Source organism: Nothobranchius furzeri, chromosome 3 (genome assembly GCF_043380555.1).
Source record: "Nothobranchius furzeri strain GRZ-AD chromosome 3, NfurGRZ-RIMD1, whole genome shotgun sequence".
Classification (NCBI taxonomy): Eukaryota; Metazoa; Chordata; class Actinopteri; order Cyprinodontiformes; family Nothobranchiidae; genus Nothobranchius; species Nothobranchius furzeri.
This window is the reverse complement of record NC_091743.1, coordinates 51,644,394-51,672,226: the sequence shown is the minus strand read 5'-3', so window position 1 is coordinate 51,672,226 and position 27,833 is coordinate 51,644,394. Positions and strand designations below refer to the sequence as shown.

General features: G+C 40.1%; 1 protein-coding gene across 2 annotated transcripts in view; it reads left to right on the top strand.

Moving 5' to 3' along the window:
- The first annotated feature begins 1,455 nt into the window (after positions 1-1,455).
- Positions 1,456-27,833, top strand: part of tfeb (transcription factor EB) — a 49,537-nt gene continuing 23,159 nt past the window's right edge. Inside the window, exon 1 of one of the 2 annotated variants that reach the window (XM_070549309.1) lies at positions 1,456-1,619. Coding sequence is in view for 1 of the 2 variants with exons in the window: in XM_015959563.3 (XP_015815049.3) it covers positions 17,617-17,655 (39 nt within the window). In the remaining variant the exon portion in view is untranslated. Of the gene's footprint in view, positions 1,620-17,392; positions 17,656-27,833 lie in introns of those variants that run through there. The other variant, XM_015959563.3, reaches the window with a different exon arrangement.

The following is a 27,833-nucleotide window of genomic DNA, read 5'->3' as shown; positions in this document are numbered from 1 at the left end:
TTGAATTTGATCAACTCAAACAATTTCTCAAGTCACCTGATCTACCACAGTAAAAATACATGCACATTGAAAAACTGGTACAAGTATTTTTTTCAGTTGCAATAAAGGTGATTTCAATCAAAACAAAGTTGATTGTTGCTGTATTTTAGCTCCTCCCTATGGACACTACAGGTATTACATGCACAAGCCGAAATTCATGCATCATCTTGCATAAGGTGATCTGTGTTTTTTCTTTTACTACATTTAATGTTGAAGACTAGAAATTTTTGACAAGTTAAACAAAAGTTTAATATTCTCATCAGTGCTTATATTGCAGTCCAACAGCCAAGAGGGATACATTTATGAAGTTCTTTGGACAAAATCCTCCTCACATGAAGCTATTTCAACACAAATTATTATTTTTTTTTTACATTTTCAGTACCTTCCAGAATGAGCCATTTCAGGGCTCTGTAAATTTAAGAAAACCAACCGAAGCTGTCCACGAGTACCCATTCCCTACTCGGGCTGCTATAAGCTGAGAGGCTCATTTATCTGGGAGGGACTCAATAGAGGGGTGAGCTTGGAGTTGAGCATTGCTCCTCCTCCAGCAGCAGCTTTCTCTTGCATGTGAGGTGGTTCTACAATAATTTCTGCAATTGTGACATCACAAATGGGGACTTTATAGAATGGTTTGTTTTAGACAAATAATTCCTAAAACAAAAGATGGATAAATTAGTTTTTTCATGTTTGAAGTGTTAGAGGCAGTAGAGACCAACATGGCAACACAAAATGATGCAAATGAGGAGTTATGTATAATTTGTATGTGCCCTTTAAAATCAGTGATGACAACTGTTGCATTAAAGTTCCGAAAAAGCATCATAACTTTATGTCCATCTTTCCTAAACATCTGGTAGTGTTATCTACAAGGGCCCTTAGGACTAAGGCAAAAAAAAAAAAAAAAAAAAAAAATTAACTTCCCAGTCACAGGTGCATCCTCCAAGTGCGAGATTGACCAAGATCAATTGGCTGATGTTCACTAACTGTTTGAAGAAGAGGATCCACAAACCAAAATGTGAGCAGGTTAGTGGCCATCATGAGGAGGAACACAGCTGTTGTGGCTGTTTTCTTCCTTCTGCTTTGAAAGTGGGAATGAATAAAGTAAAAAATGACCAGTATGTTTTTTTTTCCCTGCATTGCTCAGATAAAAATCAAATCATTCAACCCATCAAGCAACTCAAAACAAGCAGCAGCATCAGGCATCATCATTGGTCTTAAATACCACGGGTCCTCGAGGAAGACGATAAAACTACAATTCCCACAATCTTTTTACGGACTTTCCGCTGGTGGCGCAGGTGACCGCTCTGAGTGACGCTGTGAGTTGTGACAACGTCTAGAGACCGTCAAAACGAAAACAAACTAGCTAACGAAGCGCGCGAGTCTCCACGCGCCAGCTGTCCGTGTGAGGGAAATGCGGTGAAACTTTCAAGTCCCTCGCCTTATTTTGGCATTTTTGCCACGATTTCGCTCTTTTTATTTTTTAAGTTCCTGTTTGATAGCTGTTGGCGGTTCTGGTTGGGCTCAGGGAAGCGGACACGCACTTTCCCCTCAGCCTGACTCGTCGTGTCTGACCTTCACAGCGGGTAAGTTATATTTCAGCAGCAACACCGCTGCGCGCTGAAGCACCTCCACCTCGGGGAGCAGCGCCAGAGTGCGCGTTTGTCGCTGTCATGCAGCATGCTGTGGTTTAAAAACGCAATTTAACAATTGTACATTTTCTTTATTCTTTAAAGTTTTTCATCACTAATCAGCACATTTGAGGGCTTCTGGGATCTCATCCATGTACTTTAGCCCATTATAATTTGGTAATGTGTTCAGTTTGAATATTTGTAGCGAAATAAGTGCATTTTGCCTCCATCCCCGCACAAATAATAATAATAATGAAAATAAAAATGTTCATGTTTTTATCACTTTAAAGACTGTTTTAGTATATAACAAAAGTCAACAGGGTTTTGTTGTGTGTAAATTTTGACTGAACAACGTAATACTCAATGCACCATGATGTTTCCACTTTTTAATGTGGTCTGCCAGCCTGGAAGGATCTGCCCTTCTTGCCATTTATGAGCTGCAACCAGCAGACCAGTATCAGTAACAACACCTCAGGCCTGGGGTATGCTGCTATGTATAAGCTGTGCCTGTAAACTGTACAGTCTGTAATGCTCTGCTGCTTATTCAAGCACTTTGCTTGATGGAGCTGCATGGTGCCAACACAGAAATAACGAAAGCGCTGTTAGCCATTTACACTCCTTTGTGGGGTCAGTTTACATATGTTCAATTGGAGTGTGTGTGTGTGTGTGTGTGTGTGTGTGTGTGTGTGTGTGCAGAATGAACACCTTGTCATCTTTGTTGCTTTCCAGGAATGAAGACGTCATTCTTGTAATGTCGTTTTTTAAGAGAGATGCACCCAAAACATCGCTTGGTGATTATGGCCCTGTATCACAGTTGGGTGTAAAGCAAAAGTCCTTATAAATAAGCTGGCATGGTATGGTAATTGGTGACAAGTCGTTCTGAAACAGAAAATTCAGGAAGGTTGTTCTTTCAGCTTATCGGAGAACCATCGCCATGCAGCAGAAGGAAATGTGCCATTTTCCCTGCTCCGTGACCTCCCCGCTGCTAATCGTTAATTCATTCCAGCAATAACAGCGCTTCCATGTGAACGTTTTTTCTTTCAGGAAAATAACTTTCTAGGTAATTGGAAAAAAATTTAAAAAGCTTTCTGTAAGTTAGAATCTTTGGGAGGAATGGAAATAATCGTTGGCAGGTTAAAGCTGAACAAGAATCAAACCAGAATTGGTGCATCCACCCTCAAAACAGAAATCGATGAACTCATGTCCAGGCAGACGAAAGTTAGAACAACCTCCACATAAATAAATATACTTTTGTGAGCTTTATGTTAACGCTGTGGTGATAGTGATTGTCTCCGCTGTCTTGCCCCTCTTACATCACAACGTCACGTGACAGATAATTGGCTAGAATTTTGTTGAAGCTGCCTTTTTGCACGGCTAAAGACAAATTAGAACATCTGAGAGTTATTCAAACACTGAAAAGTGTGATCAACTTTATTTTTTCACCAAATAGAGACATGTTTATGCTTTTAAAACCGCTTAAAAGATGGACTTTAATATTGAAGTCAGTCAGATCTAACGTTATTAACCTTTCAAAAAACCAGTTTTATGATTGAATGCTTAGTTGTGAATTAATTCTCAGTGGAAATTGTCATAAATCCTGCAGGCTGACACATGATTATGTGCAGTCACCTAACATCCCATCAGCATACTGTCTTTTAGAGCATGACCTCCGACCTCCATCATCAGACTTGCTGTTCTGCGGCGAGAACAATAAGGGTCAAATGTCTCTGCAAGCGTGCTGGGAAGTTCCGAGTACACCTGCATGAGCAAACAACTTTTTATTTTCGAATCTGTGTACATGTTCATCACGACCTCTCCACGTTTATTCTCGATGTGCTTCTGAGAATTCTCCCTTGTGACATCGCTGTTAGCTGTAGCAGCGGTGTTGATGTTGGGTTATGAAACACTATGATGGCAGCTTAGAAAGACAGACACCAGAAATAGAAAATGTAGAGCTAGCCAGTCAAGTAAACAAAGCTTCTGATTATTTCTGTCTCCTAATTTTGATTGGCATGGTTTACTGCTGCACAGGAACCCAGGTGTAGTTTATTAAACGATAAGAAGTGTATTAAAAATAACTAGCAGATGAGTAGAGATTTCTACCTACCGTTTAAAAAAATCTTTTCCACTAACTCTTTGCTGGGAGTTATGCAAGATCCTTGAGGTTAGCGGACCTCACTTTGTTGCACATGCTTTTATCTGTGTGGGCTTGATGAGCGTGCATAGGATCGGGTTTCTTTTAGCTGTAAAACAGAGGATTTTATGCATAACTGGTTGCATTAGAGTAATTTGAAACTTCTGTCCGGCTGTCTGACTCTTCACTTGGTCCATGAATGAAAACATTTATGTTGTGTAACCAGATAATAACGATAGCTGTGCTCTGCTGCAGCTCTGGCACATACAGTCTAGCTGTGACTATGCAGTAAAACGGTTCTACACAGTCTTTTACTTTAATCAGGTGCTTTTACATAATGTTTTTAAGAAGGACTGAGATTTAAAAGTCATCTTAACAAAGTCATTTAGAGATTATTAGATGTAATTTCTCAACCAAACTGGTATGGCAGCATGATCAAAATGTGAAAAATATCTTCTCATTTTAAATCGGATCAGATTAGAGGTTGACTTTCTGAAATCACAGCGAGGTTTAAATAACTTTCAAAGTTTTTATGATTTACATTTCATTCAGGGCTGTGCTACATTTTGTGAAATCCCGACAAGACTGTGTGAAAATGCAAGGTGTGTTTGACAGTTGACGTTCAGGACGAGACAGAGCCACTTTTGAAGCTATTTAGCCTACAGTCGAGCGATTAAACAGATTTATCGACCACACGTGGTGGTGGATATCTTTTTTCTGCATATGAATTTGTCTCACGGATGGGAGATTAGAAGTTTCCACTTTAAAGAGACAATTTTTAGTTTTTAACCTTTAATCTTTTGAAATATCCATCAAAATGCCTAATTTTTACGTCTCCATCTGCGTCATTACGGAGAGATGCAATTTCATTATGTGTTGGTGCAAGGGCTCTCCGACTGGCACGCAGAGGGTGGCAGAGACATGCCCAAATATTTAACTATACTTCGAAAGTGACAGAAACTGCAAGCTTGTGATTGGTCAGGATGCTGCTTCTTGTAAATTCATCGACAGCACCACCGTTGCCCCCTAAAAAAATTAAGAAAATATTTAGCGACAGACGGAACAGATTGAAGAGTGCATCACGGAAAAAGTCTGAAAATATGAACCTTTTTTCACTTGTGAGTACAAAGATATACAGCAAGCATTTTATTCACGGACAGAAATGACGAGAAACATAGGTTTACAGGTGCCGATCGCATGAAGAGGTGGATGGGAGAGATATTTGTTTGTGTTCAAAAGTCACTGAAATACATTAAAACAGTGTAAACACCATAGTAGATGCACTTTCGTGGACCGGATACGTGACCGCAATGGTGGCAGGATACCTCAGAATAGCGCTACGCCCTCTGTTGTCCTGGCGGGGAATTGTTTTGCAACAATCCCCAGCTGACGGTGAAGTCAAAGAGCAAAACATCTCTGTTGGTGCTTGTGCATCTCTTCCTCGCGGAGCTGATGGAGAAATACAAATTAGGCTTGAGTCTCAGGACAATGCCATGTTTCCTTCTACGGGAGCCTGTGAGGACAAAACGCATTTACTGAATTTTAACTGTTAAAGTTTTGCCATTCATAAACGTTGTTGTTTTACACATTTACCTCTTCGCTCATTGCCAGTGATGAAAGAGGGTCGTATGTGCTTGTCAGTTTGCTGGAGTCTTCACTCCCAGGTATTTTTGACCCTAATGGCCATCTGTTGGTAAGGTCTTACTTGAATACAAAAATTAGGGATGTCCCAATGCAACTTTTTCACTTCCGATATGATACAGATATTGCAGCCTTTATTATTTATCGATACCAATATCAATCCGATACAATATCAGCAACAATCATACATACTTTTACCTAGTTCGTTCGTAGTCTGAAAAGTAGGGATGGACAATAAATCGGCAGCAATATCGGTATCAGCCGATGTTAGTTATATTTTAACATATCGGTATCAGTTCGATAAATAAAACTGGGCCGATATTAACAACCGATAATTTTTCCATCCCATCTCCATTTGCTTGCCTGTTTCAGAGGGTGAGGGGGGTGATGTGTATTTTAGTCATGTGAAAGTGGATGAAATCATCTCAGAACCGTAAATGTGTGTGTTGTGTTTCCATAATAATGTAAATTCAGCTTTAATAATTTTCATTCTATTCCAAATCTGCTGATTTTAGAAGCATTAATGGCAGTATATCGGTTATCGACCATAATAGTGATCTCAATATCGGAGATCGGTATCGGCCCAAAAAATGTCATATCTGTGCATCACTAGTGGAAAGTATGAAAGGCTTGATATTACGCAATCGGAGAACAAGATCCAGTAACATTAAGTATGAAAAAATGACAATTCTTTTTAACCATTGGTTGCAAAAACGTGAACCTTAACTTACTGCTTATATCGGAGATTTTTGATGCAGTCCGATATAATCCGATACAGTGTTTTTGGGCTGATATCGAATTACTTTCGATGAGAAACTTGAGAATGGGACATCCCTCACAATAATACAGCTTTCTTGCAATGATTTAGGTATGTACTGCCTCCTATCGTCAAGGAAAATACACTCAGTCAGTTAAAATTGGGTTTTTTATTTTTATTTTTTTGCAAAACTATGTATGTATACATAGGACTGGGCGATTTGGCCTAAAATCAATATCACGATGTATTGAGGATGTCACCTCGATAATGAAAAATGGACGATAACTACACGTATGTGCAGAAACAAAAGTTGTCCACTAGATGGGGCTGTCACATGTATTACATTGAGCCTTATTTTTAAGTGACTCAAGGTGGTGCAGCTTCTTAGAGGGACATGAACGTTGCCAACCTACACACATCTTTTCATTTTTTCATTATCAAATTTATTGACATGAGAAAAATAATCTTGATAAGAGTCAGAAATTTTGATAATGATACATTTTCAATTTATTGCCCAGCACTACGTATTTTACATATCATTAGAAAGCAAGGAATTTTGTGATTCTGGTGATAAATGGCAATCAAGGGTACAAGCACAAATCAACGCTTTCGTCAAACCACCCCAAAATTCTAAATGATGTCTAACTCACTGTTTGAAACCTCATATCAATGGCAGAATAGTCATCTTGAACAAATCAGTCTTTTTTACATTCAAAAGGGTCCAAAAAAGTACTCTAATAAAATAATTAGTCCAAAACAACTCTTGTGTCCAAAGTCCAAAACGTTTTACTTCTGAAAATATTAAAAATTTTCTTCTTTCTCACTAACGTTGACATTGTTAACAGCACTATATTAGCTTCAAACGTTTGATTGACATCCCGTCTGATCCAGCAAGTCAAGGGTTACCCCCCTGCTATTGGTTGATAGGTCAGAATACTGCTGCCTATTCTCTTGTGTAGCTTGAACCAGTTGCAGCACAATTAGCTAATGATATTCAAAACAACGAAATCTCACAATGATCCCTCGTGGTCTGCTTCTGCAAACTTAGTAAAGAAGATTGTGATTGTTGGAGCTCAGGGTGCTGCAGGACCAGTGTGCCTAAAAGTCACCTGTGAAAACATATCTTCCTTTCTTTGGCTGACAAATATCTCTTGGATAATTTTTATTGATTGCTTATGATCTTGTTTGAAATAAATGAATAAAAATAACCCAGTGTGTTTTAAGGGCCTTTCTTAGCCATCACGCAGCTACGTGTGTTTACTATCAGCAGGGTCAGAGGTCAGAGCAGTGGTGATTGTTGACAGGTTTCTAGTCACACTGCTTGATTTGTTTTCACCTCAGCTGAGCTTTTGTTGCTGAAAGTGATGGGATTAATTTTTTTCTTCAAGTAAACAGACGCAGGTTGTCATGTGCGCAGAGATTCACGCACAAGCGCTTGGAGCAGCATGTCGGTTTGGTTCGGTGGATGTACTCTAGTGTGAAAGAGCATCAGGTGTGTGTAAACACAGCTTCGTCTGTTTGCCATATGGACAGATCTTCCGTGACATGGATGCTTGTCTGGCTGCTTTGTGGTTAGACCCAGAAACTGTATAAAAGGGAATCGTCTCCGTGTTGTCCTGGATTTCCCTCTGGAACATTTCTGTAAAAAAAAAAAAAAAAAAAAGACAAACTAAGAAATCAAGCTAACAACGCTCGGACTTTTTGGTGAAAACCAGTAGAATGACATCGCAGTGTGTGTTGTGTGACATGACCCATGATCGATTAGAGGTGAGTGTGGGTGGGCCATTTCAGGACATGTGCTGAATGTGTGACTCCACTTCCTCATCTCATCTCTGCTCCACAGTTTCATATCCTCTTTTGAGACAGACAGTAGTGACAGTCTCTCTTCTGTTTCTTTTTCTGAGTAGGAATGTTGTTTCAGATGCTTCTGTGAACTACACTCCTGTCACTTCCCAGCTGATGATGGTTGTTTGATTTGTACAAACTGAAGGGCTTGTTTGTAATTCTTGGATGAAAACATTTTAACTTTCAGTGTATCATGCATTTATTAGTTATAGGGTATTTAAAAATATGTTCCTACATCACATCTGCTTATTTGTCTTTGTAAAAATTCTTCAAGCAAAAACAATTAAAAATCAGTCTAACTCAAAGTATCATTTTTCATTGAAAGGTGTTTTTAAAATCAAAGATTTGTGCCTGAAGATTTCACACACACGGTTGAAACTGAGATAAATTACGGTTCACTTTGTCACACAAGTTAAATTGATGATGCGTGACATGACAGTTGTGCATGCGTAACTGATTACAGTCTGCTAGTATTCCATTTGAACATGATTTATAATGTTTTCTACTGAAATGCCAGAATTCTCAGACTGATGTTTGCCCAAAAATATAATGGTACAGTTTTTATTTTAAATTGTACAATATTTAGTTCACCTTAACCTGCAGCATAACATTACACCCCAGTTTTGTAGAGGACAGTTTTGCACTGGTTTTCCCATTTTTCTATTTCTAATGAGTATGATTTATTCTCACAAAGAATTGGATTTAGTCTCTTATTTATTTATTTATTTTTTATTTTTTTAAAGCTCTTAAAGAGACAATGTGTAGTTTTTAACCAATAGTTTCTGGAAATGTCCTTCAAAATGTTGTTGAAAATCAATGAAATAATTCCCAGTTATTGTAAAATATTGGCAGCTTTGTAACATCTAAACATAAAAATCAGGTCTAAAATACACGGGAGTGGGTCTAAGTCTCTGGGTGACGCCATATTTGATGCCATGTTTCCTTCTATGGGAGCCCATGAGGACAAAATGCATTTACTGATTTGTAACAAACTGTTACAAAACTTTCATCGTTCTTAAATGTTGTTTTACACATTGACCTCTTCACTTGTTGCCTCTAATGAAAGGGAGTCTAATGTGATCGTTATTTAGCTAAATTTTGCACGCCCCAGGGCTTTTTGACCTTAATGGGCATCCGTTGGTAAGGTCTTACTCCAACACAAAAATACTGCTTGCTTGAAGTGATTTATGTGTCAACTGCCCCCTATCGGCAGGAAAAATACACACTGTCACTTTAAAGTCCCCTCACATATTTTCCATATAACATGGTCTCTCTCTTCTTCTGGCAGCTGTGCCACCAAGGGGGTGTCAATGGAGCAATGGCCACTCCTATAAACCATGCCCGGTTGCATGATCTTGTTTTCATAAAAACACATGCAAGGGAATTGAGGTGAAGAAAGGAAAAACGTATGAGTTGTAACATTATTTATTCCTATACCATAATGGTTTTATCATCCTTTAGACCTACAACAGATGATGATTCATTAACTCTCATATTGCAGGATTTTTTGAAAAGCTCGTTTGAGACAACATCAAAATGTTCCAATTTTTGCTTTAGTGATTCCAATTAGAAAGCTGTAAGGAGGTGCCCCAGGTCTTATGTGTGTGTATGTTTCAGTAATGCTCATGCATTGTTGGTTTACATACTGTCCTAGAGTGTTTCCACACACCCTGAGTTATAGACAATATATGTGAAGGCACCTGGTGAACTGTGTGGGCAGGTAAAGGTGATAAAAATGACATCACACAGTCCTCATAGTGAAGGTTGACCATAACTTGGGCCTGTTTCAGAGCAGTGATTAAATTTGACTGCTTCTTTTTCACCTTACCATGAAACGTCTTTTGCAACCTCTACTTCCTGTCTATTAACTAGGATTCAAGACTACAGAACTTTTATATTTCTGATCAAATCTGACACGTGTCCTTCAAAAAGCTTATGCAGGTCTCACTTTATAGAGCACTCCACTGACTTTCACCAATTTCCTGGAGACTTCATGAGTCATAAAAAGTAACCTTGTCCTTACTTTCACCTTAAAGCTAGTCCGAGTGGTGCTACAGGAGGAGTGCTTTGTGTCAAGTGTGTCGTAGTGTGATTATGTAAACAACAAGGAAGACACACTACTATCCTCCATGCTTCTTAAACTCTGAAAATGTTTTGGTCATTAACATTTATTCCTCCTCCCTTTCTCTCGAGTCAGCAATCTTTTCATTTTTCACAATTCAAAGGGTCAGAGGAAACTGCACATTATTCAGTTGTGGAGAATAGGGTTAGGGTTAGAAGAGAGAGAGAGATAAACACTGAATGATAAGTGGAGAAGGAGAAGGCCCAAGACAGGAAGTGAAACGTTTTCTGAATCATTTGGCGTGTAACTCTTAAAGTGCGATTAATTTTGTTTTCTTTATCTCTGATCTTATCTCCAAAATTCCTTCCATTTCTTTGTCCTCTGTAGATTCACTCAAAAAAAAGGAAAGAAAAAAATGTTGCGTTGCTGGTTTGTAGGTTTGTGTACCAACACAAACACCTGCAGTGGTATTCACTCAGTACTATTAGATATTTTTTATTTTTTTAACAGAAAGGGACCAACAAACAACCAGTGATGTAATGCATTAAGATATAGGAACATCCAACACACTTTACTGGTGACCTAGTACTTATGACTTTGAAGGTATACTCATTTTGTTGCATCTTTTAGGTTATGCTAAAAAATACCTCAAATCTCATTGTTGTTGAACTTGGAGGATATATTTTTCATGGTTTACTAAGTATTTCATTCCGAATGCAGTAAGAGTGCATAACTCCATAGTTTAACTGGTACTGGCATTATCCTGTTAAACAATACCATCAATGCAATATTCAGTATTGATATTATATATATATATATATATATATATATATATATATATATATATATATATATATATATATTATCCCACCATGGGATAAAAAAATTCCTATTCTATTCTTTTTTTGATATTTCTACTTTCTGCCAGAATCTACTCAGTTCTAGCAAGGTATAGCCTAGAGATCTAGAAGGTCTGTAGCAGAAGCAAAAGATCTTGATCTGCAGTTTGGTCTTGACACACTCCATTGTTGACGCAGCATTGGTCTGAGCAGGTTTGTGTCTTGCCAATCACAGCACTGTGCTGATTTGGTGGGTGGGATTAGCACCATTGCTGCATTGGAGCAAACCAACAAAGGTGGCTGAGGCTTGTTTGAAATTACTTTGGCATTACCTTTGGCCCATTTAGGCTTGTGCTTTTCTTGGAGTCAAGAGCAAATAGAGGTACTTAAGTACTTTATTTAGAAAAAATAATGTATTTCTGTCTTCTTTGACGGTCTATGGGTTGCAGCCAAACTATATATTCACATATGGCTTGCCAGGCTAGCAAGGTACAGCTATGGTCAAAAAAAGATTTTTATTTTTGCCTGAGCTTTAATGATGGCAGTTTACATAAACTCTAGACCAGACATGTTCAAAGTGCGGCCCAGGGGCCAAACACAACTATTTTGGCCCTCACCTTGAAAAGTTTGGACATTCCTGCTCTAGACTGCATTTCATCTGACCATGCTTCATGACAATCAATTGCAACGTCCCTTTTTATCATGATTAAGAAATGAATCCCCCTCCCCCCATAACATTTTAACAGCATTTGTGAAAAAAGCCTCAGAGAGACTAAGAAAACCCCAAAACACCACCAGATGTGCCATCATGACACCATCACTGCAGAGCTGCCCAGGAATGATAGCTGGCAGGTGTGGGTACAGCTGCAGCATAGTGAGAAGATTTTTGTAGGATGCCTTGGTGGCAAGGAAGCCTCTTCTGTCAATGAAAAACATCAGCAATAGAGGGATACTCTGCAGGACTGCTGAGGACTGAGAAAAGTCATTTTCTCTGATTAATTCCAATTCGGATTATCAGAAGCATCTGATTAAAGGAGTGTCAGAAGAAGAATAGGTGAGAGATCTTATCAGTCAATGTCAACTAATATTGGGCAATGTGTAAAAAGTTTCCAAGCGATTATGTCTGTTCAACAAATGGCAATATACGCACAGGTGGCGTTCAGATGTTCTGTGGGCCTGGCACACACCAATGAGGCTCCAGCAATCACAATTGCAATTAGTCAAGCTACATGCGAGAGTAGTGGATGGGACTTCTGACCTGTCATCCAATAGTTGAAGCTTTCGCCTCAGCAAAGAGGTTGAGGTGATGAGGATGTAACCCATCACCTGTTGGAGCAGGTAAGATGTTGATCAAACGTTTGAAGCTAATATGAGGACTCTAATGGAAGGTTTGCTGGTAAAGAGACACATCTGAAGGAAATGTTGATCTTCAGCTGTTACGTTTGGAGCTTCTTAGCCAAGGGAATGAATGCATCAGAATTTAACTAACGTCAGGACGTTAACCAGGAGTTGATTGAAAGAATGTCAGGGTGATTTGCAAAGGTTTCAAAAAGGACCGAAGATGGATTTTGCTTAAATTTATTGTATTACTCAATAAAAGCCTTTTTAACTTGTGAAAGGCTTTTATTAAACTTCAGTATGCCATGCAAAACATTAGGAAAGAAAATGACTCACAAACACTGAAGCAGCCAACTTAGTTAAAACCAAAAACATTTGGCCTCATTTATGTTTTCTTTACTTATAATGGATTTAAACTCATATTTGTGGATGAAACACTGAACTGTCAACTGACAACTATTTTACATGTGTTTATGAGCTTGTGTACTTGTTTTCATAACAGAAATATGTCTGTTTTAGATGGAGGGCTGCCCAAATGATCACAACCTTTTATTGTTGTGTAATTATTTTGTCCCTTGTGTGCAGCACATAGAAAACAAAAACATTTAGAGTAATAGACGGATTTTAAAATGGACAAAATGGTAGAAGTTGTCTGATGTCTGTGTGTGCATCCTTAGGTTAGCACAGTGGAGTCGGACTCCACTCTGAAACATCAACACTGTTGTTTAACACTCTACAGAGCTACAATGATAATCTATAAATGGGCTGTTTGTTTACAGCATCATGGCAACCATGATTGTTGTAAACCTACAAATCCTTGCCTGCCTCACAGAAAGAAGTGTTTGACTGATGTGTATGTTAATTTGTTAGACTTATTTGGCACAGCATTGTTAAGGGGTACAAGACTCTTTTGACTGGCCAGTCTGGACAGGAACTCCTCTGACTCGACCAATGAACTGATGACCTTCACGGGTCCGGCCCCTGGACCAAAATAACCCAGCAAATACACTTGAGGCACCATGAGAACTGGAGCTAACCCACTGCTGAATTCTTTGTGTACAAACAAGGGATTCTTGTCAGTTCGCTGCAGCTGAAGCATGCTGTTTTCTGTTCTCCTCTGTTGTGACAAGACCAGCCATCCTAGTGGTTTGTGTTTTTAGTATTCAGGGATACGGGATGGCGAGACTGTAGATGGAGGAATACTAAAAGATGGGCTGCATTCAATAGCAAAGCAGCTCGCTTTGCGTCCAGGGATTTCATTTCATGTGGTGCATGTATAATGATTAAATTGGTCATCCGTGTCCACGTTACGTGGAGTATACACTGATTTATTTTTGGCCCATTTTGAGCCAATTTTCCACTCATGCAGCAATCTGTGAGGATGGGCTGAGTTTGTGTCATGTGTAGGGATGGTTACCGAATTCGGTACTTTTTAAGGCACCGACCGAATTCCACAGTACCGACCGAGCACCGATTCACGTCATTTCAAACTGTGCCTCATTTCGGTACCCGTCCTTCATAACGAGAACTTGCCAAGACAGCTGCGCATGCGCAAGAGCGTTATGTCGTCGCTCGCTGCGAGCCAGTTGTAAACAGAGCAGCATGGTAGAAAGAACGCACGCTAAAGCTTGGGTCCACTTCACTAAATGTGATGGGTAACTGGGTGATGATGAAACCAGCGACAACAATCTAAGTGAGACATCCTCACCTTAATCTGCTCCGGTAGGTAAATAAAATGTTTAAGATAAGGTTAGCTTGAGATGTTAGCTTCCGTTTCGCTAATGGTGCGTTCGCTTTCTTCTCGGAACTCCGAATTTCCGACTAGAAGAACATGAACGCGCTCTAAAGTTTGGCTTCACGTTACTAAATGTGATGGGTGATTGGGTGAAGATGAAACCAGTGACAACGATCTAAGTGTGCGGCATCATCGTTTTAATCTGCTCCAGCAGTTAAATAAACTGTTAAAGATAACGTTAGCTTGATATGTTAGCTTCCATTACCAGCATTGTTATCAGCTAATGGTGCGTTCGCTTACTCCTTGGAAATTCTAACTTCCCAGTAGGAAAAATCAAATGAAAAAAGACGGCAAAAGGAATGAAGATACGCAGTAAATTTAGTTTACAGTAAAGATGTTTGCTTCAGTTTAATTATCCGCTTGTAAAACTACAAGGACGATGTTAAAATACAAACAGTTGTATGTTATTTATCGTGATATTTATCAAATATGGTTATATATTGAGAAAAATATATATTTAATTATAAAAGAGAATTAAAATAATAAACACTCAAAAGTACCGAAAATTGGTACCGTTAAGTACCGGTATCGATTCCTAGGTACCGGGAATTAGTACCGAATCGATTCAAATGTCAAAGGTACTCATCCCTAGTCGTGTGTGTGGTGGAGACATAAAGTGATTTACACCTCTCGATTGGCAGTCATGTTAACCACACACACAGCAGATGCACCAACACATCTTTTTACACTTTCCTTCACCCACAATGGCAAGGATCATCAAGAAAGTGTGGTTTTGTGTTTTATGTCAAATAAAAACTGATCCCCTTACTTCCCACATGTAATTTATTCTTTTTCTACCTCCTTACCACATAAATATCTGCATGTCTTCTTACAACTATGGCAAGCCTCAAGAACAGCAGACACCATTCACAACACAACATCTCCTCTCTTTTGAGTTTCCAGATTCAAAGATCCAACATGTTGCATAAAAAACACAATTTGGGCACATTTGTAAGTAGATCACTACCATACGTACAGTGTGATTAGTCGGGTCAGTGTCAGAACATGACGTAGTTGTAGAGTTTGAGATGGAGCTGAATACGACTAGAAATAGTTGCACAGTGCAGATTCCAATTCTGGTAATGAAGAAAATGGAAATAGCCAAATCTGGCTACATGTTTTAAGTTCAAAGATGGTTGACATTCAGTATTTTTTGCTTCTTTAGATTTTATTGCAGGCAGTAGGCAAATATTAGCGCTTCATTAAAACTTTAGGATGAATTGACTTAGTTTGGTGAAATGTTTGCACAATAATGAGCATAAGATCCTACAATTCAAAATGGAATCCTGTTGATTTAACATAAAAACAATTGTTTTTTTATAGCACTGATCAACTTTAATTTATAAAAATATTTTTTATTTGGGATAAAATCAGACATTAAATATTTTCAATATTTTGACTGATATTTCCAGAGATTAATGGTAAAAACTACATCAAACTCTTCTAGTTGCTTCAACAACAAAACACCATATTTTATTTACAGTTTTCTCAATTGTTTACACACATTTTCTGGTACTTGAGACACAATGACCACAACATGTAACCAGTTCACCAACCCCCTTAACCAATTCTGCTAAACTACAAGCACAATTCCTGCTTTGCATTCAAATTTCAAATCTAAAACACTTTTTTCAAAACACTACACACAATTCTCTGCTGTTGGCACACTTTTCATGCAGAAAATATCTTGTTTTCACAAGGAACACACTGCTATTCAAATATGCACACTGACTCATCACAAGGGCAAACACCTGTCACACAGTTTTACAATCAGCAATCAGAGCTTTAGCATAAAAGGGCAACAGGTGAGCTCTTCTGTTTTGGAGCAATGGATGCCAACATTGGAAACAGAGGCAGAGCCAGAGGAGTGAGAGTAAAAGGAGGAGGACGGGGAGGATGAGGGCAAGGACAAGGAAAAGGAAGACCAAGAACCGTAATCTCTGATGAGATCCGAGCCACTTTGGTTGATCATGTGGCCAACCATGGTCTTACAATGAGGGAGGCTGAGCAAAGAGCACAGCCAAATTTGAGCAGGTACACTGTAGCATCCATCATCCAGGCTTTCCGAAATGAGAATAGGTAAGAAATTTTCTCTTTCTAGAAAATGGCAGTACTGCATATCAATACAATCAGTATTCAGTGTGTATAGTAGTAGTATTGCCTGTGGACTGTTTTGTTGGACATAAAAAATACTGTAAAGTATGTTTCCAGTATTTAGGAAATGTATACCTACTTTGTATTGCCAGAATTTTACTATTTGTTTGGCAGAACTGAAAGATTACCAAAACGAGGTGGTCGGGAACGTCTTCTGTCTCCTGAACAGGGAACTGAAATCATTAACATGGTCCTAGAAGACAATGCCATAACATTACGGCAAATCCAAACAAAAATAATAGAAAACAATGACGTTTCAAAATATTGATTGGGTCATCTTATCAACACTGGACCGTGTCTTGCCCGGATATCATCTCAGGATGAAGCAGGTCCACAGGGTGCCATTTGAATGCAATTCAGAAAGAGTCAGTATGTATTTACTGTCTGTAGTAAATGTAACACGGAACCAAAAAGGCTTTAGTCATTATGATGAATGGAGAAGAAGTGATTTCCATTCATCATAGTGTTTTACATTGATTACATAAGTGTTAGGCTGGTTCTAATCAATATCTATCCATATGATGGTTTGTGTGTGTCCTTTGACAACAAAATCACATTGTGAGAAGAAATAACATTGTTTTGAATGTGAAGTTTCATTTTGCAGGTTAATTGAGGGGTTTTGCCCCGTGTGTGTTTTGTTTGGATTTGTGTGTAGAGTTCTGACAATATGAGGCATGCTTTCAGAAAATGTGTGTAAACAATTGACAATAACTGTAAATCAGCAAATAGCTAATATTTGATTCCAAAAGTCTTCAAAATTCACACTCCTATTGTTTAAGGCAGCACATTCTTGCAGAAGTAGCTCAGAGTTGACACAGATAAAAAAACCTATCTCCTCTCAAGTCTTTGTGTCATCTAACCACACAGATTTATATTAGACTTTTTGCATGTCTGGCCGGATCACCTTCTGTGGGTTTGCAATTGTAGAAGTAAATATGCTGAATCACTGCTCTGTCGTTCAAAAAAGTACATGTGGGAGAATGAGGTTCATGTGTGTTGTTGCACACGTGTAGGTGTCTCCATGCGAACGCTCAGTCCTAATAAAGCAGGCTGGGCTGAAGGAGGAGTTACACTTTGGACAAATAGCAAGACGAGTTTACAGGACATAGGGCTTTTCTTGTTGTTGCCCAAGACTGTTCCATTCGGGCTAATTTAGGGGAAGAGAAGGGGAGTGGGAGACGGGGGAGTTGGAAGCTGAGCTGGCAGTTATAAAGGAGGAAGGTGACTCATGGTGACTAAACTCAGCCTACTGTAACCTCGCCAACACACGAAGACGGGGGAGTGGCGTCACCATCTGTAAGCACAAGTTGGGCTGAGCCAGCGAACAGCAGACGGTGTCTGGCAGTGAGCGCGTATTTTGACTCGTGGAGGAGCTGATTTCACCTGGATGCAACATGTTGTCTTTGGGATAGCAGGCGATTTGCTGGTAAGAAGCAGATTTTTTGTTACAACCTTGTGAGAAACTGTACACCATCTCTACTTCAGCCAAGACTAAATCTAAGAACGAACATGCTTTATGTTTTGGTTGCTTTTAAACCTAAAAAGATGCAGCAGCGCCCCATACTGAATAGTCGCAGCATCAGAAGCAGCTGTTGTTAAACTTGGCACCAGTTGTTTAAAAGACAAAAAAAGAAAAAAAAAAATCCAGACATTGTTTCATTCTTGTTGGGAACCTCTTTATCACGACGCTAACGTCATTGAGAGCTAGTTTGGTGTGGATAAAAATGGACAAATTCAATTAAGAAAATACCTTTTGTGTTTGGATTGTTCTCACCCCTGATTGATGCGTTTTGGAGATTCATACCACTAGTTGTTCACCTCCATATCTCACGATCTAACTGCTAACACCAGTGTGGTCATGTGCTACAGTTACTCCATAACCAGTTTGGTCAGATTGAGAAGTCACTTATGTAATATATATAAAAAAAAAACTTTGTCTCAGCAACAAACAACTTGATTTGAATTACAACAAAGTTTAGAAAAATTATTTGTTTTTCTCTCCTTGGGCGGACTGTAGAAGTTGCTTCACTACCAACAAAAGCAGGAGTTGTGAAAACTCATAGAGGCAAAGGGGAAGTGTTGCAGTGTGGTCATTATAGATGATAATGGTGTGTTGTTTTTCCCAGCATTTACTGAGCTGTGCTTTAATGAAATGACTCTGCAAAAGGATCACTTGTTATTTGGCCTTGTGATGGACTGATGATCAGTACAGGGTGTACCTCTGATCTCTCTTGTTTTGTATCCTTGCATCACGGGTTTAAAGCACCTTCTTTGTTTTCATGCTCACTAACTGAGGAAATAGAGGACATTTCAGCTATTTTTTTTACCATTGTTACTTGAAGATGGCAAGCTGTGGCATTTACACTGTGTTAATGAAATGTGGTGAATCATTAAAACAACCTTATTAAACTTACCATGCTTAAATGCTGGTTGGCAGCAATTTAAGCTAGTGTGGATAAACTGGGAAGTTTATGTCGACACATGATTCTACATGATTCTGGTCACAAGTTGGTTAAAGTAACTAATGAACAACTTTCAGAAGCCTAAACTTATGTAATCACAGCTGCATTTTGAAAATTGAACCCATTTCAAAACAATAATACAATTTTTGAGTGACCTAAGTAAGTTTCTGTCAGGGCTGCAGCTGGTAAGGGAAAATTGCAAACATGATTAGCAATGGAGTCTCAGAGTGATCAGAAAACAATTGCTAGGATCTTCACTTAAGTTGCAGGGTCTTGCTGTCATGTGCAGAGGCGCCGCGTGCTGATAGGCAAGGCAGTGAGACACGATAAGCTCTCATTGGACAATAATAATTGCCATTGTAGATGTCGCAATTTAACATTAGCTTTAATCTTCTAGCAAATTTCAGCTGATTTAAAATGTTTTTGATTAAGGCAACAAGCCAAATTTGGCAGAGTAATTGATGCCTATTCAATTAAAACTCCACACAATGATTTCCTACAGTTCAACGTAAAATCGTCGTCGTCGTCCTCCGCTTACCCGAGTCCGGTTCGCGGGGGCAGCATCCCAGCTAGGGAGCTCCAGACCGTCCTCTCCCCAGCCACCTCCACCAGTTCCTCCGGCAGGACCCCAAGGCGTTCCCAGACCAGATTGGAGATGTAACCCCTCCAACGTGTCCCGGGTCAACCTGGGGCCTCCTGCCGGCAGGTCATACCCAAAACACCTCCCCAGGGAGGCGTCCAGGAGGCATCCTGACCAGATGCCCAAACCACCTCAACTGACTCCTTTCGATCCGGAAGAGCAGCGGTTCTACTCTGAGTCCCTCCCGAATGTCCGAGCTCCTCACCCTATCTCTAAGGCTGAGCCCGGCCACCCTACGGAGGAAACTCATTTCAGCCGCTTGTATCTGCGATCTCGTTCTTTCGGTCATTTCCCAAAGCTCATGATCATAGGTGAGGATTGGGACGTAGATCGACCGGTAAATCGAGAGCCTGGCTTTCTGGCTCAGCTCCCTCTTCACCACAACAGATCGGCTCAGCGTCCGCATCACTGCAGATGCTGAATCAATCCGCCTGTCGATCTCCCGATCCCTCCTACCCTCACTCGTGAACAAGACCCTGAGACACTTAAACTCCTCCACTTACGGTAGGACCTCTCTCCTGACCCGGGGTTGGCAAGCCACCCTTTTCCGGTCGAGAACCATGGTCTCAGATTTGGAGGTGCTGATCCTCATCCCAGCCGGTTCACACTAGGCTGCGAACCTACCCAGCAAGAGCTGAAAGTCAGAGCTGGATAGGGTTGTCACGGTATGAAAATTTAACCTCACGGTTATTGTGACCAAAATTATCACGGTTTTCGGTATTATCGCGGTATTTTTTAAACGGTGTTGCATATGTTCAGAAAGCATTGATAGTCCTGTTCTACACAAACTGAAATAGTTCTGAAAAGGTTTAACAGTGTTTATTAAACCTAAAATAACACAAAGCCTTAGCAAAAGTGCAACTTTTCACAAGGAAAGGAACAAATAGCTTATTTTTCTGGAACATGTTACAGTAGTCAGTGCAGGTTTAAATTATACAAATCCAAACATTCAAAACATAAACAATATGTAAACAAATCAAAGAAACACCACTTTTTTTCTCATATACTTGTTTTCTTCATTATCAAAATGAAAATCTAAAACTCCAGTCCACACTTGACTTGAGCGCTGTACAAGTCAACCTTAAAAAATATGAATTTAAAATAAATAGCCACTTTAAACAAATTACTAAAATAACTACTACACTATGTAATCAAATCCAAATGTCCAAGTATAAATGGCATTGAATAAGTAAACAAATCAATGACAAGGAACTAATTGTATATTTCTCTTCATCATCAACAAATAAGATGCTTCATCCAGCAACAGGGTGTCCGTGACACGGTTTAAATGCTGGCAGAGGACGCTGCGGCTGCAGTATGTAGTGACTCGTTGCATTCTCCCTCAATCAAAAGTCCTCGCGTCATGCATTTAAGCTAAAATGCTAATGTTAACTTACCTTGCACTGGCTGTGGAGACGTGGGTGATCGTCACGCAGATGTGCCATTAGATTCGAAGTGTTGCTGCCTTTTGCAGACACTTGTTTCCTGCACGTTCTGCAAACGGGATAGCAGTCTTCTATTAACTGTCCCTCAGCATTTTTCAGAAATCCCAAATATGCCCATACTTCCGATTTAGTCTTCTTTGAGGGCTGATGGATGTCCTGGGCGCTGCCGTCGCCTCCTTCAGCCATTATTTCAGCTTCAAAGTTTTGGTGCCGTTGCAAATTAAAAAGTGCGTGTGCGCGCTGCGGGAACTTCAGCTGAAGCGACGGTGGCTGGTAAGGGTCATCGCGCCGAAACCGCGGCCACGGTAAACCCACCGAGATAATATAGTATTTTAAAAACTGGACGGTTATTTTTATTGTCAACTTTTTAACCGGGGTTTACCGCTATACCGGTTACCGTGACAACCCTAGAGCTGGATGAAGCTAGGAGGACCACATCATCAGATTTCCTACTTTCTAACTAATCAGCCAAAGGCATTTACTGAACGCAAAAATAAAAAAATAAAAAGCTTAATATGCGCTGTGCTCCAGCAGCAATGACTTGAAATCACCGGGGCACAGATTATGAACTCAGCTGAAAAGTACATGAAGTACCAGAGAATATAGGCTGATATAAACGATCGCAAACGAATTACTTTGTTTTGGTGGAGCGATTTTGTGAATACCGTAAATCCTCTAATATTAGCCTGTATTTAATTAACTGCCGGGCATCATATTTTGGTCAGAGTCGGCGGAGGTGAATAATGGCCGTTTTTTTATTGTGGCCGGGTGGAGTGTGGTAACAAGCAAGTACCACAGGGGGGGCGGTTGTGTCATCCGTCTCACTTTTGATTTGCCAGTGATAGACCGTGAGGGTAACTAACCGTGCAGAGACGAAGAGGAGGCGAAAATTTAATATCAAGTTCAAAGAGAACGTGCTGATTATGCTGCAGAACACTCTGGGGAGCAGTAGGGGTTGTATGAACTAGTCACTAGTTGACTTCGCCGCTCTATAGTGACTTTTTATGCCTGTCATTGACTAGTCGCTGTCATGTGATAATGACCGGCAAGATGCAGCTCACGGAAAAGACAGCAGCCTGCTGTCAGCAGGTGACAAGCTCCTGCGCGTCGGGAGGCAACTCGCTGTGCCAGAGCGTCGGTACTGACACCCGCCGTAAAATGGACATTTAACCAAATTGTGACGTTTACCCTCTTGCAATTCAACATTTCCCTCACCCCCATCCTAACCTCATATTAACCAGCTTGCGCATGCAAAGCTCTGATTGTTGACGAGCTCCAGCCATCTGCTTCCTGAGCACGGCCACAGTAACATCAAATCAGGTGTCACCACCTCAAAAACAAATTTAACACGCGGTTGTTCATGTCGGCTCATTTCCTTTTATGTTTTCTGTCTTTTATTCTTTTATTTGCGCCTGATGCGTTTCACTGCTGTGGATCAGGGCGCATCACCTGTTTTGTCCTCGGTGACGAACCTAACTGATGTGGCCGGCGAGCACTCCGCTGTTTTTGCGGTCGGTAGATATTTTAGAACTGCTGTTCAAAGGTAACTCATAAGGTGAATATATATGAAGCCAGGTAGCAGTTTTTCTTTAGGATTGAGAGGAGAAGCAGGAAGATAATAAACAGGCAGGACAGAAAAATAGTCTAATAAAAACAAGTTAGTTTTTGTACCTGGTGGTTGCAACAAACAGACACCATTGAAGGTAATCAGAAGTGAGGAACAGAAAATGAAATAATTATTTTAATTTTTAGAGCAGCAGGAACTCCGAGAGGCTGCAGGCTCATCAGTGAGTTTGCGGCTGCTGAGCAGGGGGAGGGGGAGGGGGGAGATGGCTGAAGCAGAAACTACCGTTGTTAAAAGAAATGTGTTTAACTTTGAAAATGTGGGCACAATTTTAATTGTCAAAAACTCCAGCAAACCATTAGTTCATTTTGCTCAAATAGAAATAGAGGCCTGCCTCTTATTCTGGTCATCCTTCCAATAAAGGCCTGGAGCTTGATGAGCTTGAGTAAAATACAGGCCCGGGCCTGTATTAGAGGATTTACGGTATAACAGCGGCTGCGCGCAGGACACAGCTGGAGTATTTGAGCCATTACCGCTGCATCCTCTCTGCTCATAGAATGCCCGCAAAGCTGAGTCCATAAATTATGTAATATATGTGGATACTGGATCGTTTTTCAGGCTTCCTGCAATTTGAATTTTTAGGAAACCCACATCTTGATTCTGGGTTTAAAAATGCATTGTAATTACCACGTTACTGACAATTGTACCGAGTAAATAATACCATTTTTTTTCCCTGTCATGCCTTACATTACCACATTACAGCAAAAAGCAATGCATTACAGTAATTAATTACCTTTGTACCGCGTTACTCCCAACACTATTATAATGAATGAATGATTTGAATTCCATCTAGGGGTGGGCAATATCATGTCATTCATAATATCTCCATTTATTATTTCCTGCCAAGAAAAACAATCTTATCATGTTAAGCTAACTTCATGATGTAGTTGCACCCACTAAACATGATTATGCTCATGTGGGTCATCAGCATGAAGTTATTGAAGTTCTCAAAGAAAACGTGGCTGGAATCAGTTTTACTGTAATCTGTGTCTCTAAGTGTGTGTGCTGCTGTAATGAGTGGATGTCCCCACTGTGGGACTAATACAATGTTTTCTATTCTATTCTATTAATTCATATCAGCCAGTAGGAAAAAAAAAACGTTTGAGAAATTTTGGTCTTTCCAGGCTTCCATACCAGTAGTTTTCATCTCACAAACAGGAAAAACACACTGGTGTGGTGAGGCGGTGAATTAAAACATTAGGAATCCACGTCACGATTAATGTAGGAGAGGGAACATGTGAGTGAGCCACCATGGTAGGAAGCCCAGCTTGCTGTGAGCGAGAGTAGCGATCTGTGGCTGATGAGTGAAAACAAAACAAAAACATTCAGGACTGAAACTCCGTCAACACCGGCTGGTAACACGGCTGCATTTCTAAATGAAGCATGTCATAATGGCGGCGCGCGCAGCCGCAGCTCACGGTGTAGCATTCCAGCCAGACTTTATTCAGACGATGCACTCAATGATCATAACGGATGGACCATGGTGGGGTATTCCAACCCATTTATTCAGAAATTTCCTTAGACACATCGTAAGAGCTGTAATTATAACATAAACAAACAAGAAAATCAACATTCCCGTCATATAACATGTTCCATCTTTGCTAAATGAACCATGTGATATCATTAGCCTGCTAGTTCACTCAGAAACTTGTTAACAAATAAGTAATATACTTATAAATTTAAACAACAAGAAACCATTCATAAACATACCTGCTCACCTTCCAGCTAGATGCTAAATTGAAGATGGATGGAAAACTAACCTTCTTCTTAACTTACTTCTGGTAAGCAAAACAAAATCCTTCCCATCTCCGTGTTAAAAGAGCACCAGTGTAGTTAGCTAACTGCCTAACCTGCTTCCATTAATAGGTTAAAAGTGCCGTATTTCTGCCAAATAAAGCTTACTGTCAGACTCGAAGACTGGGTTCGGGAGTAAGAGCTTTATTTCAGACTGCTGGCTGAAAGCGGTGCTGGAAAGGCTGATGGTTGGATGAGGTCTGAGTAAGAAAGGTGGAGGTTCAGCTGTATCAGCTTCCGAATACTCTGATCATGGATCACGGTGGAACGATGACTGAGTGAAGAGCCGGTGTGGCGTCTTCCATATATAAACACGGATTGACGCAGGTGTAACGTGGAGGCAATCCCTGCGAGGGGCATGCTGGGTAATGTGGTCCAAGACGGAAGCCGGTCAGCTGGGAGAGCCCGGCCTGGGGGCTTGGACTCTGACACTTACAAGTTGGGCGATTGGGTTTGAGAACAAGATAATGAGCATTAACGTTGGCAGTTAATATAGTGTGAGCCGTTTATTTAGTATTTACATGCAGATAATTTGATGAAGATCAGAAACCAGAAGTCAGCGTTCTGAACTTCAAAATAAGAGTCATGTGAACCCTAAAACATGAATTACTCATAGATATTAGTATCTAAACAATACCAAAATAAACAAATAATCTCGGTTATTTACACACGGTTCTGGAAGAACTGGGCATGCCCGTCCCATCAACAGCAGGTGACGCTCACCACACCGCCCATCTCACAACCAGAGCAGAAAAAAGCACATCGGCTTGGATTATACAGATGGGATTATGTGTGAAATAACGCCAGTTAAATTATTGTTGTTCAGTAGCTAATGCTATCATTAATATCATCTGGGTATTTCATAAGCCCTACGCACTGTGCGTGATGTGTGTTTGGGGAGCGCAGGCGCTGGTTTAGCGTGAGAGATTGGAGGTGTGGCGTGAGAGCATGTGAAGAGGGTCAAATGCGTGTGTCTCACACTCAGTGCGTGAGAGTCTGCAACTCTGCCGGATGGTGGCAGCGAGCGGGGCGGGTGAGGTCAGGAGTAGATTGCTGCTGCATCCGAACCAAACTGACTGAGCGGCGCATCTGGTTGTTTTATCAAATGATCTTTTCGTGGTGTTGCAACGGCTAATTTTATCAGTGTTTGGTGCTCTAGCTGTGTTTTTGTGAGGGCAAAACATTCAGGCGGCCCAGGAAAAGGTTCAGGCAGTTCACCTTGGTCCATTCACTCATGAAAAACTCTTAATAAATACACCTGAAAACTAATCTTACCTTTAGTTTAACTCCTCCTCTTAATGTTTTGATGGTGTGATGTAATTTGCTGTCATGTCAAATATAACTGCACATTATACCGATTTATCTACTTTATTAATATAAGAGGCACAATTTCAAACAGTCAGTGTGCATTTTAGTATTTTACAATAACTATTGCTATTAAAACAATTATAAACATAGTTTTATTGATTCAAAGTGTGAAATTAGACTTTTTCACATTGCTTTACAGTTTCTAGTAGGTGTAGATAACATTTCCTTTACAGACGTTAAACTATTGCGTCAGAAAAAATATTTTAGGTCGATCAAGAGAAGACAAAATCAAATTGGACGACTAAATTGTGACTAAAATTAAAAAGAGTTTTAGTCAAAAGACTAAGACTTAAACCAAATAAAATGTTCTTGTCAAAATGAGCTCTACTAAAGTCTCTCTATATGGAGACACGCGCTCGCTGCTGCAGCATCTCGTCTCACTTGCTGGCTCGTTAGCATGCTCTGTCGCTTCCTTTGGTTTCGCTGTGGAAATTCTTCACTTCTAAGTTATTCAAAGTGACGAGTGCCCACCTGCAGCCTCCCCTTCTTTAGTAACACGTCGCCATCTCCTCTTCTGCTTTTTCAATAACAAAGTCTTATTTTTGTCTTGGTGTTCATTCTAATTGGCTTTCCGTTACTTTTATATTTTGATAACCAACCTTTTTATCCTCATTTTTGTGTGTCTTTGTTTCTTCTTCTCCGCCTTCATCTCTCCTTTGCCATTTTTTTTACCTGACCTTCAGCTCTGCAGCAGCCAGGCATGAAGGGAGCACCCTAATCATTGAGCCTATGTCTTTGTGAAGTTGCTTTTCCCCTACAACAGGTAATAAGTTCATGTCTGTGCACAATTACGTTTTCTTGTGTTTGCAGATGCCACAAACTTCCTGCTGGGATTGAGAATCAAATTCCTGAGGAAATTTGTACATTTATATCTGCATACACAAGCTGTGACTGTAAGCATGTATATCACAGAGACCGTGTGCTAATGGGAAGTTTCAAAATGCAAAACAGGAAATACTTTCAGCTTTAAAAGTCCCCTGGAGTCTGTGTGATGGCGGCCATTTAGGAATATTGTAGTCATAAACATTTATGTATGCCCACCTACCCTCAACAACATGCACATGTGCATGCACGTAAAACTTTAAACACACGCACGCACGCACGCACGCACGCACGCACGCACGCACACACACACACACACACACACACACACACACACACACACACAGGGTGGCCGAGCGGAACAGGGTGTTCCTGAAAAGGAGAACAGAGAGCAGGGTTATTTTAGTCATTGACAGCCAAGGGACTTAAGGCAGAAAGTGAATGCATTGTCACTGATGTTGGATGAAGGTTGAATATGGTACAATTGAATAAAAGGCTATATTTCGTAAGAATAATACCTCCACGGGGTGTTTAGGGGTGTGCAGAAGGAAGGTACAGTTTTTCCTTTTAAAGCTATAGTTGAATTAAATATAATCAAATATTTATTTGGATGGGCACGACACTGCCTTTGTTGTATAGTTCCAATTTTAACTTCAGTAATAACAAAGAACCTGTGTTTAGCCACTGGTAGGCTTTCAGATCTGTTTTCTTTAAAGTTTTTATACGCTGATATTTTAACATATTTGAAAGCAGCTGAATCCCTTCTGATCTCATTTACATATTTTCCTCTATTTTCCTCTAGAAACGCATCAAATCTACAACCGTGACCAAATTTCATCCTGTTTGGGTTAATGAAAGGGAGGCAGGGCTTTACCTTTATAAAGTTGATTTAGTGCATTTTTTAAAGTCACCAAAGTTTGATTGTAAGTGTTCAACTCATGAAACCACTCAACTCTCTTTTGATCCGGTCTGGAAGTTTATAACCTGCTGATTCTACAGTCTTACAGATGTTGAACTAAAATTTTTCAGTTGCAGTGAATGAGAATCTTTCCCATCCCACACTCATGGGATTACAGTGTTCAGGACTGGACCACGGGCTATACCTCCAACATGATCTTATTTAAAAAAGGTTTTGTGGCACACGCGTCTTTAATAATTTGGTTGACTTGTTTAATCAATACATTTGCAGGAGTCTCTATTAGGGGGGTTGGGAGGTGGGGGGGGAGCTCTTTCTGGAAGTACATGTAAGCCAAAGGAGAAAGTAGCTTCAGACGGCAGGTTTTGGACTCTTATTTCCTGATATTTGGACATCTTGCCTCTGATTGGCTATCAGCAACATGACTCTACTACTGACTCTGCTTTGCAACTTTGATGTTTTATCTCCACAAACAACACAAGCCTGAAGGAGTTCTGCCATGTGTTGGAGTTGCTAATGCTAACGTTTAGCTT